General features: G+C 46.5%; 1 protein-coding gene across 1 annotated transcript in view; it reads left to right on the top strand.

Annotated features, from left to right (window-relative positions):
* Positions 1-22,864, top strand: part of LOC142251274 (SWI/SNF-related matrix-associated actin-dependent regulator of chromatin subfamily A member 1) — a 304,197-nt gene that overhangs the window by 254,802 nt on the left and 26,531 nt on the right. The window contains exons 20-22 of the mRNA XM_075323917.1: positions 611-743; positions 2,440-2,558; positions 4,530-4,742. Of these exons, the coding sequence (XP_075180032.1) occupies positions 611-743; positions 2,440-2,558; positions 4,530-4,742 (465 nt within the window). The remainder of the gene's footprint in view (positions 1-610; positions 744-2,439; positions 2,559-4,529; positions 4,743-22,864) is intronic.

Here is a 22,864-nt window from a genome sequence, read left to right as displayed (position 1 = left end):
AGTGTACTTTTTTTAGTCGCCAATGGATGTAATATTACAGTCACTGACATGGCAGATTGTAACTTTACAGAAAAAGTGCAAACTACTGCATAATCGGTGATGCCAGGTTGGGTCAGTCAACCTATGGGGAAAGAAAGATATTCAACTATATCAACATATTCCAAATCGGAGGTGAATAGATCATAATCAGATCTTACATAGTGACACAGTAATCTATAATGGACACCATAGCAGTGAGCTTACATTCTGTAAATGGGGGGCAGTAATGGCCGCACTGGTCTGGCACAATGCTCCAGCCATCGGCTGTAAACCAAGCTGCATGAATCTGTCACCCGCAGTATCTGTGTATGCACAGGGGAAGGATAAGGTCACTATGACGGCTTTGATTATTGTAAGATGTTTGTAAAAATGTTAATGGAGGTCTCAGATCAGTGTCACAAAAATAAAAGGAAAGAAAAAAAAATGATCATCATGGAGTTATAAAATGGGATACAAGAAAAAAGGAGAAATTCCCTTTATCTTAGATTCTGCATCATTTCTATTTGTAACCACATTTTACAATATTTTTTTTCATAAAACCTTCTATTTTTTGTCTTACGTTCACCAATAGGGTTTCACAAATTGGAATAAACGGGACTTCAACCAGTTTATTAAAGCTAATGAGAAATACGGCCGTGACGATATTGATAATATTGCTCGGGAAGTGGAAGGGAAGACTCCAGAAGAGGTCATTGAATACTCAGGTTTGTTTGTGCCTATGCTTCATAAGTCAGGCGTAGACTAAGGCCCTGTGCGCACACTGCGTTTTTTGCCGCAGTTTTGGGTGCAGAATTGGTGCGGTTTGTGTTCATAAGCTTCCTGCAGTCCTTCCCCAGCAAAGTCTATGAGAAATCCAAAATGCTGTGTGCACGTTGCTTCTTTTTTTTTTTTTTTTTACAGGTTTTGCTGTAGATTTTCTGCAGCAAAAAGAAGCAGAATGTCCCTTCTTTTCTGCGTTTTTCCCTTTGACATTGTTAAAATAATGGGGTAAAACCGCACCCAAAACACAGTAAAAATGCATGCATTTTTGGTGCGGTTTTTCCGCAGGGAGGTGCTTTTTTCTGCCAGATTGTGCATTTTTCGCTGGAGAAATAAGTCTGCAGTGTGCGCACATAGCCTTATAGTGTTAATGTCCTGGATCAGGCATCTGTTATTGAGACGTGACAGCCCGCAGTCTGGTAGTTGGAACAATTGATCATCAGTTGTCAATGCTCCCATCGCATTTAGCAGCTAATCCAGACTGTAATGAAAGAAGTAACTGTTCATTAAAGCCTCCGATCAGACAACAGTAATGTAACTACCACCATATACCGTATTTTCCGACATATAAGACATCTTTTTTCACCCCTGAAAATCTTCTCAAGTCGGGGGTCATCTTATACGCCAGGTGTCGTCTTATATGGCAGTGCACGGTGCTGTCATGACTTTACTGCTGTTGTTTACACACAGTAAAATATATTCTCACCTGTCCTCCTTTCCCGCGATGCCTCCAGCTGCTTCTTGCAGTCCGCAAGCACAGAGACTCCTTCGTGATAGCAACCGCTGCACGGAGCTGCGGCTGCAGGATGTCATCATGGCTTTACTGCAGTTGAATGCTTTGTGGCGCCGTAAAGCATTCAGCTGCAGTAAAGCCATGACAACATCCTGCAGCGGCCGCTTCGTACACCAGACGCTATCACGGAGTGGTCTGTGTGCCTGCGGACTGCAAGAAGCAGCTGGAGGCACTGTGGGCATGGAGGACAGGTGAGAATATATTTTATTGTGTGTAAACAACAACATAATGGGGACAAGAAGGGAACAAGCAGGAGGACATTACTACACAATGCGGACAATACTGCAGGGGACATTACTAAACAATGGGGACAATACTGCAGGGGACATTACTGCAGGGGACATTACTAAACAATGGGGACAATACTGCAAGGGACATTACTGCAGGGGACATTACTAAACAATGGGGACAATACTGCAAGGGACATTACTGCAGGGGACATTACTAAACAATGGGGACAATACTGCAGGGGACATTACTAAACAATGGGGACATTAAAGCAGAAGACATTACTACACAATGGGGACATTAAAGCAGGGGACATTACTACACAATGGGGACATTACTACACAATGGGGACATTACAGCAGGGGACATTACTACACAATGGAAACATTACAGCAGGGGACATTACAGCAGGGGACATTACAGTAGGGGACATTACTAAGCAATGGGGACATTACTATACAATGGGGACATTACTGCAGGGAACATTACTAAACAATGGGCACATTTAACTAGAAAAGTTGGGGGTTGTTTTATATGCCCAGTCATCTTATACGCCGGAAAATACGGTATTACTCCTACTGTTTTCCTAGATCTGTCATATATAACATGTCTGCTTTCAGCTGTTTTCTGGGAACGTTGCAATGAGTTGCAAGATATTGAAAAAATCATGGCTCAAATTGAACGAGGTGAAGCACGCATTCAGAGGAGGATCAGCATCAAAAAAGCATTGGATGTCAAGGTATTCCAGTCCTTATAATTTATGTATAATGTATGTATAATGCCAGTAGTAAGTCAGGTGCTGTACATTATAATAATTGAAATAAATCATGGCAGATTCTAGGATTTGTCAATACAATAGATATTAAAACATAGCGATTGATCAAGAAAAAAATTAAAGCAAATCAAGCCGATCACTAGAGCAACAGCTTCTGAAGCCCCTGGCGGATAACTACCGTGTTTTTCCAAAAATAAAACAGGGTCTTATATTATTTTTGTTTCCAAAAAAAGGGCTAGGGCTTATTTCTGGGGGAGGGCTCAGGAGGCAGGAGGTGGGACCCTGGAGCGACAGCCAAGCCCACACCATAGCACAGTAGGTGGGACCCAGGAGGCAGCATTTGTGAGGTGGGACTTGGGAGCGGCAAACAAGCAAATATCGTAGCACAGTAGTGGCCAGGAGGCGGGAACCAGGTGACAACACTCAGAAGGTTGGAGCGGGTGAGCAGATTTTACCTTGCCATAGTGGGAGGAAGCGACAGGACAATTTGGGAGCTACATTATGTCTATTTCAGTGCCTCCTGCGTTAGGGTGTGTCTATGTGATGTTAGTGACATAACCTAATGCTGGAGGGGCTGTCTAACTAGGGCTTATTTTTGGAGTAGGGCTTATAGTTAAATCCTACTCCAAAAAAACGTAAAAATCAAGCTAGGCCTTATTTTTGGGGGAGGGCTTATTTATTTGGCAAAACACGGTAGTGTTACTTAGTTTTGTAGGATTATAGAAGTACACACACAAAAATGAATCACATAACTGATTATCTTTTAAGGGGTTTTCCAGGACCTAGCCTTAAGGCCGCTTTACACGCTGCGACATTACTCAAGCAAACTCGTTGGGGTCACAGAATTTGTGACGCACATCCGGTCGCTTTAGCGATGCTGTTGTGTGTGATACCTATGAGCGATTTTGCATCGTTGCAAAAACGTGCAAAATCGCTCATCGGTGACATGGGGGTCCATTCTCTAATATTGTTGCTGCAGCAGTAATGAAGTTGTTCCTTGTTCCTGCAGCAGCACACATCGCTCCGTTTGACACCGCAGGAACGAGGAACCTCTCCTTACCTGCGTCCCGCCCGCAATGCAGAAGGAAGGAGGTGGGCGGGATGTTCGTCCCGCTCACCTCCGTCCCTCCGCTTCTATTGGGCGGCGGTTCAGTGACGCTGCTGTGACGTCGCTGTGACGCTGAACGAACCGCCCCCCCTTAGAAAGGAGGCGTTTCGCCGGTCACAGCGACGTCGCAGGGCAGGTAAGTAGTGTGACGGGTCTGGGCAATGTTGTGCGCCACGGGCAGCGATGATGGGGGCGGGTGCCCACGCTAGCGATATCGGTCACGATATCGCAGCGTGTAAAGTGGCCTTTTGGATAGGATTAGTGGGATTGATGGGGGTCCAACACTCAGCGCCCCCACCTATGATCTGTTATCAGCTCCATACACTGTGTAGTGGCTGCTGCTGGGTACTGCAGATCCACTCCTATTCACTTTAATAGGATCTGAGCTGCAGTACCTGAGATCGGCCACTACACAGTGTACGGAGCCTGGCGTGTATGGTTAATGAGGGAGCTGATACCAGCGTATCGGTGGTGGTGCCTGGCGTCTGACCCCCACCGATTTGGTCACCAATATAACAGTCCTAGACAACAACTTTAATGGTGCAGAATATTTAATGAATATGGATTACAGGCGAGAGTACATTTTATTATCCTGAGAGGGAAGCTTCCTAATCTTACACCATATTACATTAAAGAGAAAGCCGCTTGTGACACAGTTCGGCTTATCTTGCCGATGTTGTCTGAATGTTTGCCAAAGAAAACAAGCAGCAGCTTAAGATTTGCTCAGAAAGTAAAAAAAGGCCAGATGCGAGTATGTCACAAATGACAATAACTAAAAGAGACTAAGGAATTAATGATTGGCAAGCTGATGTTTCTGCTTTCTTCAGATTGCGAGGTACAAAGCTCCTTTTCACCAACTGCGGATACAATATGGGACCAATAAAGGGAAAAACTACACCGAGGAAGAAGATCGCTTCCTTATATGCATGCTCCATAAAATGGGCTTCGACAAGGAAAATGTGTATGAAGAGCTGCGCCAGTGTGTCAGGAATGCCCCTCAGTTTAGGTTCGACTGGTTCATCAAGTCAAGGACTGCCATGGTATGTGCACTGCTGTCACCTCGTACAAGAATTGTGCTACGTGTCTTATATAGCTTAATATCGGAAGCACAGTCCCTGCTTAGGACAACTAACTGTACATATCTGTTGTGCCAGGGCCGAACATTTACTGTACAATTATAACCCATATTACAGGGCAGCTACAGGAGTGAAGAGGTTAATTACGGGTTCACATAATGTATACATGATCAGTAGTATCATATTTGGGAAGTATTAAGGCACATTATCCTACATTGCTAACTAGGGACTTGTATAGTAAAGCTATGTAACTACACTTAAAGGAAGCTCTGCCAATGTTAAAGAGGAACTCTGACATTAATTAATGTCCGCTTTGACTGCTGATAACTAATATCCAATACTAAATCACAATTTTACTTTTGCTATATAAATACAACCATATAGCATATGTATGTAAGAGCGACAATTAAATGAGATAAACCCGTGTACTAATAAAGAATATTTGTTAGACACAACACAATTCTTCAGTTTATATTTAACTAGTTTTGACACTAATATTAAATACCGTAATAGTACACAACACGAATACACAATCATACGCGCAATTGCCTAAAAATATTTCCCAACCATGTTAGTTAAAACACACAAAATAGCAGTCCTCCCCACCCAACACTGTCCCTAGAGGGAACCCAAGGGGTTAATAGCAGTGCAGAGGACTAGGGACTGGGGTTTTAATGCAGAAGTTATCAGAAAAGGGATATAGAAGAGGTGTAGGATGAGATAATAGGCCAGGGAGGAAGGGATTAATGCAGGGGAAAGAATACATTTTGGGGTAAAGAAGAGGAGAGGAATCAGTGGGTATGTGTGTTACGTGTGACACGTTTGCGTTCCGTGTGACACCCGTGATGCTGGAGAAAACCAGACATGTCGGTTTATGGAGCACACGGGCACGCGTAAGTACAGAACGGACACTTGTTCCGTGCAAAAATACTTACGTGTGCCCGAAACTATAGGAAAACATATGTCAACGTGTGCCCATGTTTCCGGTACGTGAGAAAACTGTCCATACAAGTACCGGAAGCACATACGTGTGAAAGAGGCCTAAGGTAAAGTCCCACCCAGCCTTTGGGAGATATATATAATCATAAGCATATACATATCCAACACTTGCCCTCTACATACACCAAGGAATACATCTATATCTATTGCAGTCACTTCTATTCTATTAAATAATCATGTGATTAAAAGGAACCTGTTAATCACATGATAATCTCAGATATTGGGTTGATCTGTGGGTTAGTAATGGGTTGAAGGTGCCCTACTCCTGTATTTAAAGTGTGGAAACCGGGGGGAAATGAACTTTATTCCTTCTGGGAGCCGCCTGCTTTCAGTCATACACAGAACTGAGAGTGTCAGCTGTATTAACGCCCCAGCCAGCTTTGTACTGATACACTGCTGAGCCTGCTATCAGTCAGTGTTGTGGCGCGATTACAGATGCCACGCTCAGTATAGTGAGTGATAACTGAAGCCGCCACAGCATACCTGTATGACTGAAAGCCGGCAGCTCCTGGGAGAAATAAGTTAATTTTCTCCAAAAAGCCGTACTTTAAGTACTTTGTCCTGCTGTGCATTAGCTGGTTTCATCCTATATCCATGCTTTGTATCTGTATTTAGTGTTCACATCTAAGCTTCTAGGACTTTATAGCCATCTCCTGACCTCCTAAATTTAAAGGAACATGCTGACAAGATATTGACAGCACATGGGAGTCACTATAGAATACAAGCACATGCCTCGTACAAGGCTTTGACCTCCAATTCTCATGTGACTCGGTGGTCTCAGAAGTGGGCCTCTTAGGTGTTTTTGGCATATACATTAGTAAAATACCCCTTTAATAACTGGTTATTGTATCCAAGCATTTCTTACAATTTCACATTGGTTTTCTGTATTTCCATGACGTGTGCTGAGAGATCTGGTCTATAGGTAACTATGAAGTTTCTTTCTTATTTTGGGGTTCTAGACATTTCAGATACTCCTATTTCTTACATAAATGCAGTAAAATAAATAAATAAATTGTTCACGATGCGCGCTGCACACAATAAGGGAAGTGAGCCGTATCTCCAGGATGGATGATTGATGGTGGTCTGCATTTAGCAGATGTAATTGGGGCCGTATTGTATGAATTAGGTTTTACAAATCGTGAAAAATGTAATTTTCTGTGTTTTAGACTAATGCATTACCAAAAGGCTGAGTGTTTTCTACCTTAAAAATCAAATAGGAACAATGAAATTACAGGATGAAAGTGCCCGTCTAATATCGCGGCAGCATTTCCCTGTTCTGTAGAGAGCTGAAAATGGCAAATGCATCAGTTATCCGAATGTCTCGTGTATGCTAATAGTATTACATGCATATCATGTCCGCCCCTCAGTCTGAGAGCACATCTGCTTCTGGCACCGAAATATGGAAAGTGAACGTGTCACAATTCACTGTAGAAATGGAGGATGAGAGTCGAGGTCACAGCAAAGAGCCAAATGCTGTGCAGCGCTGCTCATACGGCCATGTCCTGCGCAACACAAAGCACCGCAGCTTTACCGGAAAAAATGGAATATAAGACGGGGATTTTTTTCCATGATAGACATTTATGCCATATTGAAATGGGGATGCAGGTAGAGCGCAATGAGTGTGCTGTGCCCCATATCTGTAATGGGGTATGATGCATCAGTCAGACATGTACAGCCTACATTACTGATAAGCCAGGAAGTCACCTAAAATTAAGGGGGGTGGTACAGCCTACCTGATTAATACCACACACTTTACACATGCACTTCTTGTTTGCGTGGCCTGATCAAAATGTTTCATGTAACATTGGATCCAGCCTCAGACCAGGGCTTGTCCCATGGCCATATCAGAACGTTTCACGCAACATTGGGGTCCGGCCTCTGACCATGCTCAGACAGGTGCTGCTCCCATGGTCTGATCAGAACATATCATGTAACTTTTGGGTCTGGTCTCGGAGCAGACCTGGATAGGTGTCGTTTCCATGGCCTGATCAGAATGTTTAATGTAAAATTTGGGTTTGACCTCAAACTAGGGCTGGTCCCGTGGTCTCATCAGAACGTTTCATGTAACATTGGGGTCTGGCCTTAGACCATGGGCAGACAGGTGCTGGTCCTGTGGCCTGATCAGAACATTTCATGTAACATTGGAATCCAACCTCTGACCAGTGCTAGATAGGTGCTGCTTCCGTTGTCTGATCAGAACATTTCATGTAACATTTGGGTCTGGTCTTGGAGCAGACCTGGATAGGTGCTAATCCCATGGGCCGGATTAGAATGTTTCAGGTAACAGTGGGTCCAGCCTCAGACCAAGGCTAGTCCCGTAGCCTCATCACAATATTTCATGCAACATTGGGTTCTGGCCTCTGACCACAGTCGGACAGGTGCTGGTCCTATGGTCTCATCAGAACGTTTCACGCAACATTGGGGTCCGGCCTCGGACCATGCTCAGACAGGTGCTGCTCCCATGGTCTGATCAGAACATATCATGTAACTTTTGGGTCTGGTCTCGGAGCAGACCTGGATAGGTGTCGTTTCCGTGGCCTGATCAGAATGTTTAATGTAAAATTTGGGTTTGACCTCAAACTAGGGCTGGTCCCGTGGTCTCATCAGAACGTTTCATGTAACATTGGGGTCTGGCCTTAGACCATGGGCAGACAGGTGCTGGTCCTGTGGCCTGATCAGAACATTTCATGTAACATTGGAATCCAACCTCTGACCAGTGCTAGACAGGTGCTGCTTCCGTTGTCTGATCAGAACATTTCATGTAACATTTGGGTCTGGTCTTGGAGCAGACCTGGATAGGTGCTAATCCCATGGGCCGGATTAGAATGTTTCAGGTAACAGTGGGTCCAGCCTCAGACCAAGGCTAGTCCCGTAGCCTCATCACAATATTTCATGCAACATTGGGTTCTGGCCTCTGACCACAGTCGGACAGGTGCTGGTCCTATGGTCTCATCAGAACGTTTCAAGTAACATTGGGGTCCGGCCTTGGAACAGGGCTGGACAGGTCGTGATCTCATGAGAACGTTAAATTAAACATTGGGGTCCAGCCTTGGACCAGTGCTGGATAGGTGCTGGTCTCATGAGAATGTTTAATGTAACATCGGGGCCTGGCCTTGGACCAGGGCTGGACAGGTGCTGGTCTCATGAGAACGTTTAATTTAACATTGGGGTCCGGCCTTGGACCAGGGCCTGATTGCAGCTGATGCTTTTTTGCCTTGAGTCGCAATGTGATGCAACAGATATACATGGACCCAGCTTTATTCACCTAAAGCCCAGGCTTCCTCCATCTGCTTGAGCCTTGAGGCCAGTGAGAAATGGCTGTGCGTCTTTAACCTTGAAAGGCCTTTTGGTTTGTGATTTTTATGGAGCTTTCCTTGTTCTTAGTTGTATTATTTCTGTAGTGTAGACAAAGTAAACCCAATATTGATGGAGGGAGACACTACGGAGGCTCTATTACAGCCTATGGGGTAGCGTCTCCCATCTTGTCCCCTTTTCTATGCAGCTGACTTGTGATCAGGTCCTCAGCATATCTTAATATATGCAGTGTTAATAAGTGTACCAGCAGGTATTGCTGTAAATGAGAGTATTTTTATTCTTCCGCTCTCTTCATGTATCCGGGTGGCCACTAGAGGGTGCTGTATACTAAATCATGTGCCGCAGCTCGTAAGGAAAAAAAACAAAAACCACACCGGGCTTTGTCTTTGTCTGCAGCCTGAATAGACTTAGTAAAATCACAGTTTCTTTCCAGGCTGGGGAATCAAAGAAAAAGTTGTGTATGTGTTTCTGTGTTTCACTAAATATATGTTGTTTTTTTTCTTTTTAAACTATGGGGAAATTATAGATATAGATATTTTGTACGTTTTCTATTTTATATCATACTATATATTCAGTTTTGCATTTTACCTTGAATATCAGGAAGGATTGTTTTTCATATCATTATTAGGATATTATAATATTTGTATTAGAATTGTAGATTTATTTATTTATTTTTTTTATATATATTTTTTTTTTGTTTAGTTTAGTTAAAAAGAGGGTTTGGGTTTGGCAGGTATTTGGAGGAGACCAGAAATATCGTCCTACCTGCGGAGCACATCATTTCCTGACTGTCCATCTATGAGAATGACACAAAAGACGCTTCAGAACAGTGAATATAATCTATAGTATACAGTATATAGTAGTCTGGAGATTGTTAGTGAGAATGAGTCCGCTGGGGGGCAGGAGCTGAGGATCATTACATACCCGCAGCCCCCTAGTCCCCTGCTCGCTTTTACAGAAGTGGTTTGCAGACTTCGGCTTTTTCTGGTTACCATGGTAACAGCACTGATTTTTCCCTATGACGTCCGTATGCATTTCAATAGCACTGGATGTTGTCCTAGATGTGTGCAAAAAGGTTAAGAGGTCACTTTGTCATCGTGCCATGGTTTTCCCAATACTTTGTATCACAGGTCTCCATGGATACGTTTGGTGAGAATTCTAAACTTTACAGCATATGCCTGTGTGTTACAGGGAGCAGAATGTGGACTAATATGTAGAAATAACTGTTGGTGGATACAGGTGCGGAGCCTGACTGAGGCCCCCCATTACTGGCCACAGTCACAGAAGGGGACAAATTGTACAATAGAATACACATTCAGTTCTGATGTATAATAATCATTATTTTATTTATGTAGTGCCAACATATACACACATGGTCAAAATTGTTGGCACCCCTCGTTTAATGAAAGAAAAACCCACAATGGTCACAGAAATAATCGGAATCTGGCAAAAGTAATAATAAATAAAAAATCTATGAAAATGAACAAATCAACGTCAGACATTGCTTTTCAATTATGCTTCCACAGAAATAACCTGAATCTGGCAAAAGTAATAATAAACTAAAAAAATCTATGAAATTGAATAAATGAAAGTCAGACGTTGCTTTTCTGCTTCCACAGAATTAAAAAAAAAAAACTCCATGAAACCGGCCTGGACAGAAATGATGGCGCACTCCTCCCTTTCCTCCTTCTTACCTTAATATTTGGTTGCACAACCTTTTGAGGCAATCACTGCAATCAAACGATTCATGTAACTGTCAATGAGACGTCTGCGCCTCTCGACAGGTATTTTGGGCCACTCCTTAAGAGCAAACTGCTCCAGTTGTCTGATGTCTTAAGGTTGCCTTGTTTCAGCTCTTTCTAAAGATGTTCAATAGGATTTAGGTCAGGGCTCATAGAAGCCACTTCAGAATAGTCCAATGTTTTCCTCTTAGCCATTCTTGGGTGTTTTTAGCTGTGTGTTTTGAGTCATTATTCTGTTGCAAGACCCACGACCTGCAACTGAGACCAAACTTTCTGACACTGGGCAGCACATTTCTCTCTAGAATCCCTTGATAATCTTGAGATTTTATTGTACCCTGCACAGATTCAAGACCCCCTGTGCCCGATGCAGCAAAGCAGCCCCAGAACATAACTTTTCTTGATATGCTTCATTTTTCTATCTTGAACATAGAGGTGATATGCCTTGCCAAAAAGTTCCATTTTTGTCTCAACTGTCCATAGGACATTCTCCCAGAAGCTTTGTGGTTTGTTTACATATAGTTTGGCAAATTCCAGTCTGGCTTTTTTATAATTTTTTTTTCAACAATGGTGTTCTCCTTGGTCGATTCCCATGAAGTCCACTTTGGCTCAAACAGCGACGGATGGTGCAATCTGACACTGATGTTCCTTGAGCTTGAAGTTCACCTTTAATCTCTCTAGAAGATTTTCTGGGATCTTTTGTTACCATTTGTATTATCCGTTTCTTTGATTTGTCATCAGTTTTCCTCCTGTGGCCATGAGTTTTATTCTTAAAAAATTCTGTGGAAGCAGAAAAGCAATGTCTGACTTTCATTTGTTCATTTTCGTAGATTTTTTATTTATTATTACTTTTGTCAGATTCAGGTTATTTCTGTGACCATTGTGGGTTTTTCTTTCATTAAACGAGAGGGGGGCCAACAATTTTGACCACGTGTGTACTGCAGCACTTTACAATGTACAGACAATAAAGACTGTTCAGCAGTTACAGGAGGAGTGAGGGCCCTGCTTACAATCTTACAATCTATAAGGAAATGGGGGACAATATATCACGTTATTATAAGAAAGAATTCAGTTTCTCACATTTCGATCTAGATTTTAGTTGAAAGAATACTTACAACTTTGCTAAGAATTTTGTATTCTGAAAGCACCACTCCGGCATATTTTTTTTTTTCCAGCGCTGTAGTGGTTCTTTAAATATAAGCCCCCTCCCTGTCTTATACTTACCCTCCAGTATCTCCACCTTTTATCTGTGCCGCTCAGGTCCCGTGGCACCATCTGTGCCCGTAACTTCTAACTGGCGGGAAGTCAGAAGTCACATCATAAGCTCCCAATGTATCTCTATGAGAGCCAGGATGAGGTTCCCATAGACTTGTATAGATTTGTGTCCTCGGGCGCGCTCCATCAAACACCGGAGCTGCCGGCAGGTTACAAATTACCAAGACCAACTGGAGCCGTGGTGATAGAAGGTGAAGATGACTGCGGGTAAGTGTGAGACAAAAGGCCCATTTACACGCAACGACATCGCTAACGATATGTCGTCGGGGTCACGGAATTCGTGAAGCACATCCGGCCTTGTTAGCGATGTTGTTGCGTGTGACACCTACGAGCGAGTGTTAACGATCAAAAATACTCACTTGATCGTTGACACGTCGTTCATTTTCATATCGTTGTACATTGTGGACGTAGGTTGTTCGTCGTTCCTGGAGTGTCACACGTAGCGATGTGTGCTACCTCAGGAACGACGAACAACCTACGTCCACAATGTACAACGAACAACACCGTACCTGCGTCCTCCAGCAACGAGGTGGGCGTGTCTTTCCTTCGGCTGCTCTCCGCCCCTCCGTTTCTATTGGTCAACTGCCGTGTGACGTCGCTGTGGCGCCACACAAACCCGCCCCTTAGAAAAGAGGCAGTTCGCCAGCCACGGTGTTGTCACTAGGAAGGTAAGTATGTGTGACAGGGACTAACGATATTGTGCGCCACGGGCAGCGATTTGCCCATGACGCACAAACGACGGTGGCGGGTGCGATCGGCAGCGACATTGCTAGCGATGTCGCTGTGTGTAAATGGGCCTTAAGCTCAGGAACTTTGATTTAAAGCACCACTGCAGCAGTAAAATAAAAAAATGCTGGAGTGGTGCTTTCATTTGCTTACTAAGTTGTCAGCTCGAGATTCCCTGTTTAGCTAAAGGTTGTGATTGCGAGGGGTATAACCAGCCTTCAGGTCATGTCCATGCCATAAGTAATAATCAGCTGTAGAAAGAGAACATAACAGTGAAATAGCGCCCCTCTGCATTCCATAGGGTAGGGCACCACATAGAGCAGTCATGGCTGTTCTCCAATCACAACCACTTTTCCGCCGATTGATTCCTGAGCTCCCCTAATTCTGCCATTTTTTTACGTTTTGCACAGTGTCACTCCACATTTGTTGCTTTTGGAGCGCAGTATGTGAAATCTCTGCTAAGATAACTGATTGCACCTCATTCAGTATCAGATGATTACTGGAGAGGAGAACATAGCCTACCTGGGTAATATCTGCTTCATTACTGCACAGGGTTCAGATAATACCATAGATTTCTTCATCGTTCCTTATGGGAGACCCAGACCATGGGTGTATAGCTTCTGCCTCCGGAGGACACACAAAGTACTACACTAAAAAGTGTAGCTCCTCCCTCCGAGCATATACACCCCCTGGATGACCACATCTAGCCAGTTCAATGCTTTGTGTTCAGGAGGTCACACACACACATGCATTCTCATCTGATTTTTGATTTTTGATTTCAAAGAGTTGGAAGAAAAGCGGGTCCAAGCTGGACCCCCGGCATGTCCCTTCTCACCCCACTGTGTCGGCGGTGCTGTTAAGGTTGATTTACAAGGCTGGAGCCTTACATGCCGCGCTCCTTCACCATCCCTCGGGCTCTGGCTTGAAGTGGGAGCCATCACCGTTCTCTCTGCTTTGCAGGAGACCGGTCTCCATCCGCAGCCCTTTCAGGACCCTGCCGGACGGAGCGCTCACCCCTCAGGGACCTGGCCCTGCGTCTCATAAGCTAAGTATTGAGACGTTATTGAAGGGTCCCTTGTGCATTTATTGTGGGGAGAGTGTGTTATATCACTGTGCTGTGATTTCCGGCCGGTTCTCTGGTTTTCTCCTGAGAACCGCGCCGAGGGTGCCTGCTCGTCGGCCGCATGAGGAAATTTAGGCCCCGGCTTCGGCTGCGGCCTAGTTTCGTTTTCACTGCCCCTGCATGTCAGTCATGCAGAGGGACAGTGCGGCGCCGCCCACCGGCCGTTCAGCTCAGGGGAGGACACTCCTCTCTGAGGAGATGTTTCCCTCCCCTGTATTTCTCCTTGGCCCTCCGGTTCCCGCTCTTGGACTAAACCCCCCCCCCCTCCTCACTCCGGCGCCATTTTATCAGCGTTCACACACTGATCGGCACTGGCTGCTGCAGCTCTGCAAGCTGTCTGGGGGTCCAAGCTGTGGAATCCGGAGGGCACACAAAACTGTCTGCTAAGCCACAACCTCTGGTTGTGGACTTTATTATACACTCTCTGGGGGTCATTCTGAAGAGTGTGTTCTTTACTGCAGAGCCTCCACCTCAGCAGCATGTCTCTCACTAGGAGCAAGGCTGCAAGGCTTTACTCTATATGCACTGCATGTCAGCTCATACTGCATGAACCGAGCACATATCCACATTGTGATGCCTGCTCTAACATGGTGGTGCCTCAGCCTGGAGTCTCCCCAGGGGTCCCTCCGGCTGCTCCGGCCCCGGTGGCTGAACCCCCGGCTTGGGTAGCATCTTTTTCTAAAGCTATCTCCCAGTCCTTTGCCGACTCCATGGGACAGCTGTCCCGGACTCTGCTGACCATGCATCAGCCCCCTTCTCAGGGCGCCTCTGCTGCTCCGACTCGCTCTGCAGAGCTCACAGAGGATTTTTCATCTGTTCCCGGACCCCGTCCTCCTAAACGGAGACGCAGGGACTCTTCTCCTTCCTCGTCCCACGGCTCTGATTCACGAGCTGAACTGCGGGGCGAGGAGGATGCCTTTACTGTGGGCTCGGACGCTACCTCTATGTACCCCATTGATTTATCTGAAGGGGATGCGGATGTTAGTGACTTGATTGCGTCCATTAATTCCGTACTGGATCTCAATCCGCCAGTATCAGAGGAACAACCCTCTCTGGTAGAAAAACACCAGTTTACCTCACCTAAGAGAGCAAGGAGTATGTTTTTTAACCACTCCAGTTTTCAGGCCACTGTGACCAAGCCCAGGGCCTGTCCTGACAAACGCTTCCTAAAGCGTAGTTCTGATGACCGTTTTCCCTTTCCACCAGAGGTGGTCAAGGAGTGGGCTCATTCACCAAAGGTAGATCCTCCGGTGTCTAGAATCTCAGCCCGGACAGTTGTATCTGTGGCCGATGGCACCTCACTTAAGGATCCCACTGACCGCCAGGTTGACCTTCTGGCCAAATCTGTATATGAGGCGGCAGGGGCCTCGTTCTCCCCGTCTTTTGCAGCGGTGTGGGCTCTTAAGGCCGTCTCTGCTTCTCTGGAGGAGATGCATTCCCTCACCAGGGACTCTATGCCCGAAATGGTTGCCTTAACTTCCCAGGCTTCGGCTTTTTCATCCTATGCCATGTCTGCCATTCTGGAGGCTTCTCACCGCACGGCGGTGGCTTCCGCTAATTCCCTCGCGATCCGCAGGATCTTGTGGCTTCGAGAGTGGAAAGTAGACGCTTCTTCTAAGAAGTACCTTGCTGGGCTCCCCTTTGCTGGGTCCCGGCTGTTCGGTGAACAACTGGATGAAATTATTAAGGAAGCTACTGGCGGGAAGAGTACTTCCTTGCCACAAACTAAAACCAGGAAACCTGTTCAGGGCAGGAACCAGTCAAGGTTTCGCTCCTTTCGTTCCTCTAACTGGTCATCCTCTAAGCCCTCAGCCTCGTCCACTAACTCAGCCAAGGATCGAAAACCCAGCTGGCGCACGAAGCCGCGTCCTCAGAAGAGCGGAGGAGCCGCTGCCACTAAGGCAGCCTCCTCTTGACTATCTGGCTGCGCCAGCAACGTCCTTGGTCGGTGGCAGGCTCTCCCACTTTGGCGACGTGTGGTTCCAACACGTCTCCGATCAGTGGGTGCGGGATATCATCTCCCACGGCTACAGGATAGAATTTTCTTCCAGCCCGCCAAACAGATTTTTTCTGTCCACTCCCCCCTGCTCCAAAGCCGCCGTCTTCTCTCAGGCCATGGCTTCCTTGCAGGCCAACAGAGTAATTGTACCGGTTCCCGCCCGGGAACGGTTCAGAGGTTTCTACTCAAACCTCTTCCTAGTCCCCAAGAAGGACGGTTCCTTCCGGCCCATCCTGGATCTCATGCTTCTCAAGCATGTTCAGGTGCGGCACTTTCGCATGGAATCTCTGCGATCGGTCATTGCCTCAATGACCCAAGGAGATTTTCTAGCATCCATCGACATCAGAGATGCCTATCTGCATGTGCCAATTGCAGTTTCACACCAGCGTTGGCTACGTTTTGCAATCGGAGAGGAACATTTCCAATTCGTGGCTCTCCCCTTCGGGTTAGCCACGGCCCCTCGTGTATTCACCAAGGTCATGGCAGCAGTGGTTGCGGTTCTGCACCTCCAGGGGTTGGCAGTGATTCCTTACCTGGACGACCTTCTAGTCAAGGCTTCATCCAGTGCAGACTGTCAGCGGAGTGTCTCGCTCAATCTCGCCACGCTTGTTCAATTCGGGTGGCTTGTCAATCTGCCTAAGTCCACTCTGACCCCGACCCAGGAACTTACGTACCTAGGGATGCAATTCGAGACTCTGCCGGCACTTGTGAAGCTGCCCTTAGTCAAACAGCAGTCCCTTCATCTGGCGGTACGCTCTCTGCTGAGGCCCCGCCGTCATTCCATCAGACAACTCATGCAGGTGCTGGGTCAGATGGTGGTGTCAATGGAAGCGGTTCCCTTTGCCCAGTTCCATCTGCGTCCCCTGCAGCTGGACATTCTCCGCTGTTGGGACAAGCGGACCTCTTCCTTGCACAGGCTAGTGGCTCTGTCGCCACAGACCAGGAGCTCTCTTCAGTGGTGGCTTCGGCCCCTCTCTCTGTCCCAGGGACGCTCCTTTCTGGCCCCGTCTTGGGTGATTCTCACCACGGATGCCAGTCTATCCGGCTGGGGAGCAGTGTTTCTCCACCACCGAGCACAGGGCACTTGGACTCCGTCCGAATCAGCCCTCTCGATCAATGTGCTGGAAATCAGAGCTGTGCTCCTAGCTCTCGTAGCCTTTCACCACCTGTTGGCGGGCAAGCACATTCGAGTCCAGTCAGACAACGCGACAGCAGTTGCCTACATCAATCACCAAGGCGGGACTCGCAGCCGCCTAGCAATGTTGGAAGTTCAACGTATCCTTCAGTGGACGGAGGACTCCAAGACCACCATATCCGCAATCCACATCCCAGGCGTAGAAAACTGGGAGGCAGATTATTTCAGCCGTCAAACCGTGGACAGCGGCGAGTGGGCCCTGCATCCGGCAATGTTCCAGTCAATCTGCCGCAAGTGGGGCACTCCGGAAGTGGATCTAATGGCATCCCGGCACAACAACAAGGTCCCGGTTTACGTGGCTCGCTCCCACGATCCTCAGGCCTTGGCGGCGGACGCACTGGTTCAGGATTGGTCCCAGTTCCGTCTGGCCTACGTGTTTCCCCCTCTAGCTCTCTTGCCCAGAGTCCTGCGCAAGATCAGAATGGAGGGCCGTCGGGTCATAATCATTGCTCCAGACTGGCCCAGGCGAGCTTGGTACCCAGACCTGCTCCGTTTGTCCGTAGAGGTGCCGTGGCATCTCCCGGACCGCCCAGACCTTCTCTCACAAGGTCCGTTTTTCCGCCAGAATTCTGCTGCTCTCAGATTGACGGCGTGGCTCTTGAGTCCTGGATCCTGACGGCTTCAGGCATTCCTTCCGAGGTCATCTCCACTATGACTCAGGCTCGGAAGTCTTCCTCGGCCAGGATTTACCACAGGACTTGGAGAATTTTCCTGTCCTGGTGTCGCTCTTCCGGCCATGCTCCTTGGCCGTTTTCCTTGCCGACCATCCTGTCCTTTCTACAGTCTGGTCTGCAGCTAGGACTATCCCTCAATTCCCTCAAGGGACAGGTCTCGGCTCTGTCAGTGTTGTTCCGACTGGCCCAGGTGCGCACCTTCATGCAGGGCGCATCTCACATCATTCCGCCTTACCGGCGGCCTCTGGATCCCTGGGACCTCAATCTGGTCCTCACGGCCTTACAGAAACCCCCCTTTGAGCCTCTTAGGGAGGTTTCTTTGTTTCGTCTTTCACAGAAAGTGGTCTTTCTGGTGGCCATAACTTCTCTCAGGAGAGTCTCTGATTTGGCTGCGCTCTCTTCGGAGTCACCCTTTTTGGTTTTTCACCAAGACAAGGTGGTTCTCCGTCCGACTCCGGACTTTCTCCCTAAGGTGGTGTCTCCTTTCCACCTTAACCAGGACATTTCATTGCCTTGCCTTTGTCCGGCCCCTGTGCATCGCTTTGAGAAAGCGTTGCATACTTTAGATCTGGTGCGGGCGCTCCGGATCTATGTGTCTCGCACCGCTGCTCTTAGGCGGTGCACCTCTCTTTTTGTGCTGACCACAGGTCAGCGCAAGGGTCTCTCGGCTTCTAAACCGACCCTAGCTCGTTGGATTAGGTCGGCCATATCCGATGCCTACCAATGTTCTCAGGTGCCCCCCCCGCCGGGGATTAAGGCGCACTCGACCAGAGCTGTCGGTGCCTCTTGGGCTTTCAGGCACCAGGCTACGGCTCAGCAGGTCTGTCAGGCTGCCACTTGGTCTAGTCTGCACACCTTTTCGAAGCACTACCAAGTGCATGCTCATGCTTCGGCAGATGCGAGCTTGGGCAGACGCATCCTTCAGGCGGCTGTCGCCCATTTGTGAAGTTAGGTTTTGCCTACTTCTCAGTTTCTGTTTATTTCCCACCCATGGACTGCTTTGAGACGTCCCATGGTCTGGGTCTCCCATAAGGAACGATGAAGAAAAAGAGAATTTTGTTTACTTACCGTAAATTCTTTTTCTTATAGTTCCGACATGGGAGACCCAGCTCCCTCCCTGTTGCCTGTTGGCAGTTCTTGTTCCGTGTGTTTTCACCGGCTGTTGTTGTAGACAGAGGTTCCGGTTATTCCGGGTTTTACTCTATCTCTACTTGTGGGTGGATGTCCTCCTTCAGCTTTTGCACTAAACTGGCTAGATGTGGTCATCCAGGGGGTGTATATGCTCGGAGGGAGGAGCTACACTTTTTAGTGTAGTACTTTGTGTGTCCTCCGGAGGCAGAAGCTAAACACCCATGGTCTGGGTCTCCCATGTCGGAACTATAAGAAAAAGAATTTACGGTAAGTAAACAAAATTCTCTTTTTAGCTACAGCCCTGATTCTAGGTTGAGATAATACACATGGCAAGTTGTGCCAAAGAAATAAACTCTGCTCTGCCACAACTGTTACCTAACATACGGAATATTCGGATTATTAGTAATACATTCCTTGTATATTGTGTGCTTCATTTCCCAATGTGTAGACCTTAGTGTGGATCAGGCTAGGAGCCTGCTCTTGGTGTGCTTCCACGTTCCGCCGTGCCAGGGGTAGGGGGTCATGATCCGATTCAGCGGTGCTTTGCCATACTCATTATTAATCATCTGCATTGAGTCGCTGAGATCTCTGGAGGACACTTTTACAACGTTTCCTGGCTGAAATCATTAATCTTTTCTCGCGTAGTGTATGGTATAGCACTTGCTCCACTTCTATCTACACAATTAGCATTTGGATCAATAGATTATTGTTCTATGCTGACTAGTAGGTTAATTAGTAACCAGGTAACTGATCCATCTGTTCTGGAGGAACCGTCTTTGGCCGGCATTGTATTGATGTGAGGGACAATAATGTAACAACATCTGACAAGGTTGGAATCTGTGTATTACACATATAGAAGCCCTGCAATAAATGCTCACTGGGCTTTGCCCAGTTTCTGAGAGCATCCTAAATCTTGATTAGTCTCATGCCCTTTACAGGAACATAACCCACCTCGGTGTCCGAAACCTTAGTGTGTAGTCGGTAACAATCCTAACTCATATTTTAGAATCTACAATACACGTTCCCCACACCCTGCAGGGCAGTCCTGTCCTTGCTCAGCCACACGACACAAGAACCAGGAAAGGTTTACGTCCCTATGCGGCCACTCGTACATGCATATTTATATAAAACTGCAAATCTTCTTCATTAGACTGCAGCCGCTCGCACAATGTACGAGAAGATGAACTCATACAGATGTATTGATTTTAGGCATTTATGCCCAGTAACATAGCTATTGGAATGAAAGCGTGCTGTCTTCTGTCAAATACAGTATAATGCTGGAAAACATGCTATCAGTATAGAGCAGTTCATTACTAAACCCACGTAAGAATTAAAAGGGGTTGTGTGGTGTAGAAAACTCACTATCAAAGACAAAGTTATTGAATTTTGGGATGTTAGGTTATGGGGCCCCATAACCTATCAGCTAGAATGGTAAACACAACCCTTCTCTCTCTGTACCATCCATCCCTGCATTACATGGACAGACCATTGATGTAGAAAAGAATTGTGTAATATTTCATGTGCCCAGTGGTGACGCAGCAGCAAAGCTCATTTCAGAAGATAAGCGGTTCTCCTTTTAACCTCCTAGACTTAGCAATGGTATATTTAATTTAGGCAACTGGTGGTATTCATATAGTAGTGATGCTCGATATTTAACGTTTAAATTAGGAAGATCAACTCCCAAAACCCAACATATAGTCATGCAGGTCTATGAAATGGAAATCCAACAGCACCTTTATAACATCTATGTGTTGCTGCATTCCTGAGTAATTAGCTTTTTGATTCATATGCAAATGAGGCGTTACATGCTCTAAAATGCCAAAGTACCTAAGGAGCCAATACTCCGTGAGGATGTTTCCACTCTCAGCACCAGCCACTTATGCTTGATTGATCAGCTCACTGTCTGATTTGCCTGCCTGGTGACTGATGTCACACTGTGAGTTATCAGTCAAGCTAATGAAGCTGGTGCTAGGCGGGGAAACAATCTCAGGGGTTATTGGCTCCTTAAGGCCGCTTTACACGCTGCGACATCGCTCAAGTGATCTCATTGGGGTCACGGATTTTGTGACGCACATCCGGCCGCTTTAGCGATGTCGTTGCGTGTGACACCTATGAGCGATTTTTGAATCGTCGAAAAAACATTCAAAATCGCTCATCGGTGACATGCCCACCTATTCCCAATTATCACTGCTGCTGCAGCTAGCGATGTAGTTCCTCGTTGCTGTGGCAGCACACATCGCTATGTGTGACACCGCAGGAACGAGGAACCTTACCTGCGTCCGCCCGCAATGAGAAGGTAAGGAGGTGGGCGGGATGTTACGTCCCGCTCATCTCCGCCCTTCTGCTTCTATTGGGCGGCGGTTCAGTGACGCTGCTGTGACGTCGCTGTGACGCTGAACAAACCACCCCCTCTCAAAGGAGGCAGTTCGCCGGTCACAGCGACGTCGCTAGGCAGGTAAGTAGTGTGACGGGTTCGCGCGATGTTGTGCACCACAGGCAGCGATTTGCAGGGTCGCACAACCGATGGGGGCGGGTACGCACGCTTGCGATATCGGTCACGATATCGCAGCATGTAAAGCGGCCTTTAGGTACTTATTTTAGAACATGTAATACCTCATTTGCTAATTACTCAGGAATGCAGCAACAGATACATGATGTAAAGGTGTTGTTGGATTTGCCTATGGGGCAGTAGCTCCTTAAAGCACTATTCCAGCTTTTTTTTTTTTAATTTTTTTATTGCAGCACTGGAGGGGTGCTTTAAATATAAGTCCCCTGGCCCCCTATCTCATACTCACCTGCCGCTGTCTTCATCTGTTTCTAGCATCAATCTGATAAGTCTGCTGTGATTTGTTACTTGCTAGCAGCTCATGTGTTTCATGGAGCGCACCGGAGGTCACAACTCAATACAAATCCACAAGAACCTCATTCTGGCCTCATTGTAGCTCTCATAGAGTTGCATTGAGTACCTGTGACATAACTTCTGACTTCGGGTCACTCAGACGTTACGGCTACAAGACAGCGTTGTGGGAATGGAGCGGCACCGAAAAAGGAAGAAGTTGCTGGAGGGTGGGTATAAGAACAGGAGCAAGGGGCCTTTTAAAGCAACAAAGCACCACTCCAGAGGTAAAAAAAAACACCACTGGAAGGTTCTTTAAGTGCTCTTTTTCACATTAGAGCATTTCACATGTATATATGAATGAAAACACTAATTACTAAGGAATGCAACCACAGATAGCAGATATAAAGGTGTCAGTTATTGTACATTTGCAGACCTGCATGCCCAAATATTTGGTTGGGGGGCCGGATGATATTACTGATAGATTCCCATTAAGGCTATTTGTACGTTACACACCAACTGTTTTTCTTTGTTTTTCATCGCATTCTACAAGCCATATGTTTTTCAGTTTTCCATCAACATAGCTGTGTGAGGACTTGTGTTTTCAGGATGACTTGTATTTTTCAATGACACTTTTTGGCATGTATATAATTTATACAGTTTTAATAAAGAATTAAAAGAATTTGCTAATCTCTTGTTTGACTGCTGAGATCTACAACACTCCTGAAATAGCGGGGCTCCGTTCCGAATAGAGCGGAATTACGCTTTGTCAACATTCATTGTCTATGAAAAAGCCGAGCAAAATGCTTGGTTATTTCTACAATACAAGTCCCATAAGCAGTGAATGGAGTGGAGGTCAAACGTGCATGTACAATCCATTCGAGATGGATCTCGAAGTCCCTGCGGTTATCAGCGGTCTGACCCCCAGCAATCAGCAAGTTATCGTCTATTGAATGGATACCTTGCTGATTACAAGGGAACTTGTCATGTTTCCAAATGCTATTAATCTGCCCATGTGGGTTAATCATCAGGTTAATAGTGTATAGCTGCCCAGCCACCGCTATTAACATACGG

Source organism: Anomaloglossus baeobatrachus, chromosome 9 (assembly GCF_048569485.1).
Source record: "Anomaloglossus baeobatrachus isolate aAnoBae1 chromosome 9, aAnoBae1.hap1, whole genome shotgun sequence".
NCBI classification, from domain to species: domain Eukaryota; kingdom Metazoa; phylum Chordata; class Amphibia; order Anura; family Aromobatidae; genus Anomaloglossus; species Anomaloglossus baeobatrachus.
The sequence above is the reverse complement of the archived record's forward strand: the minus strand, read 5'-3'. Positions and strand labels throughout refer to the sequence as shown.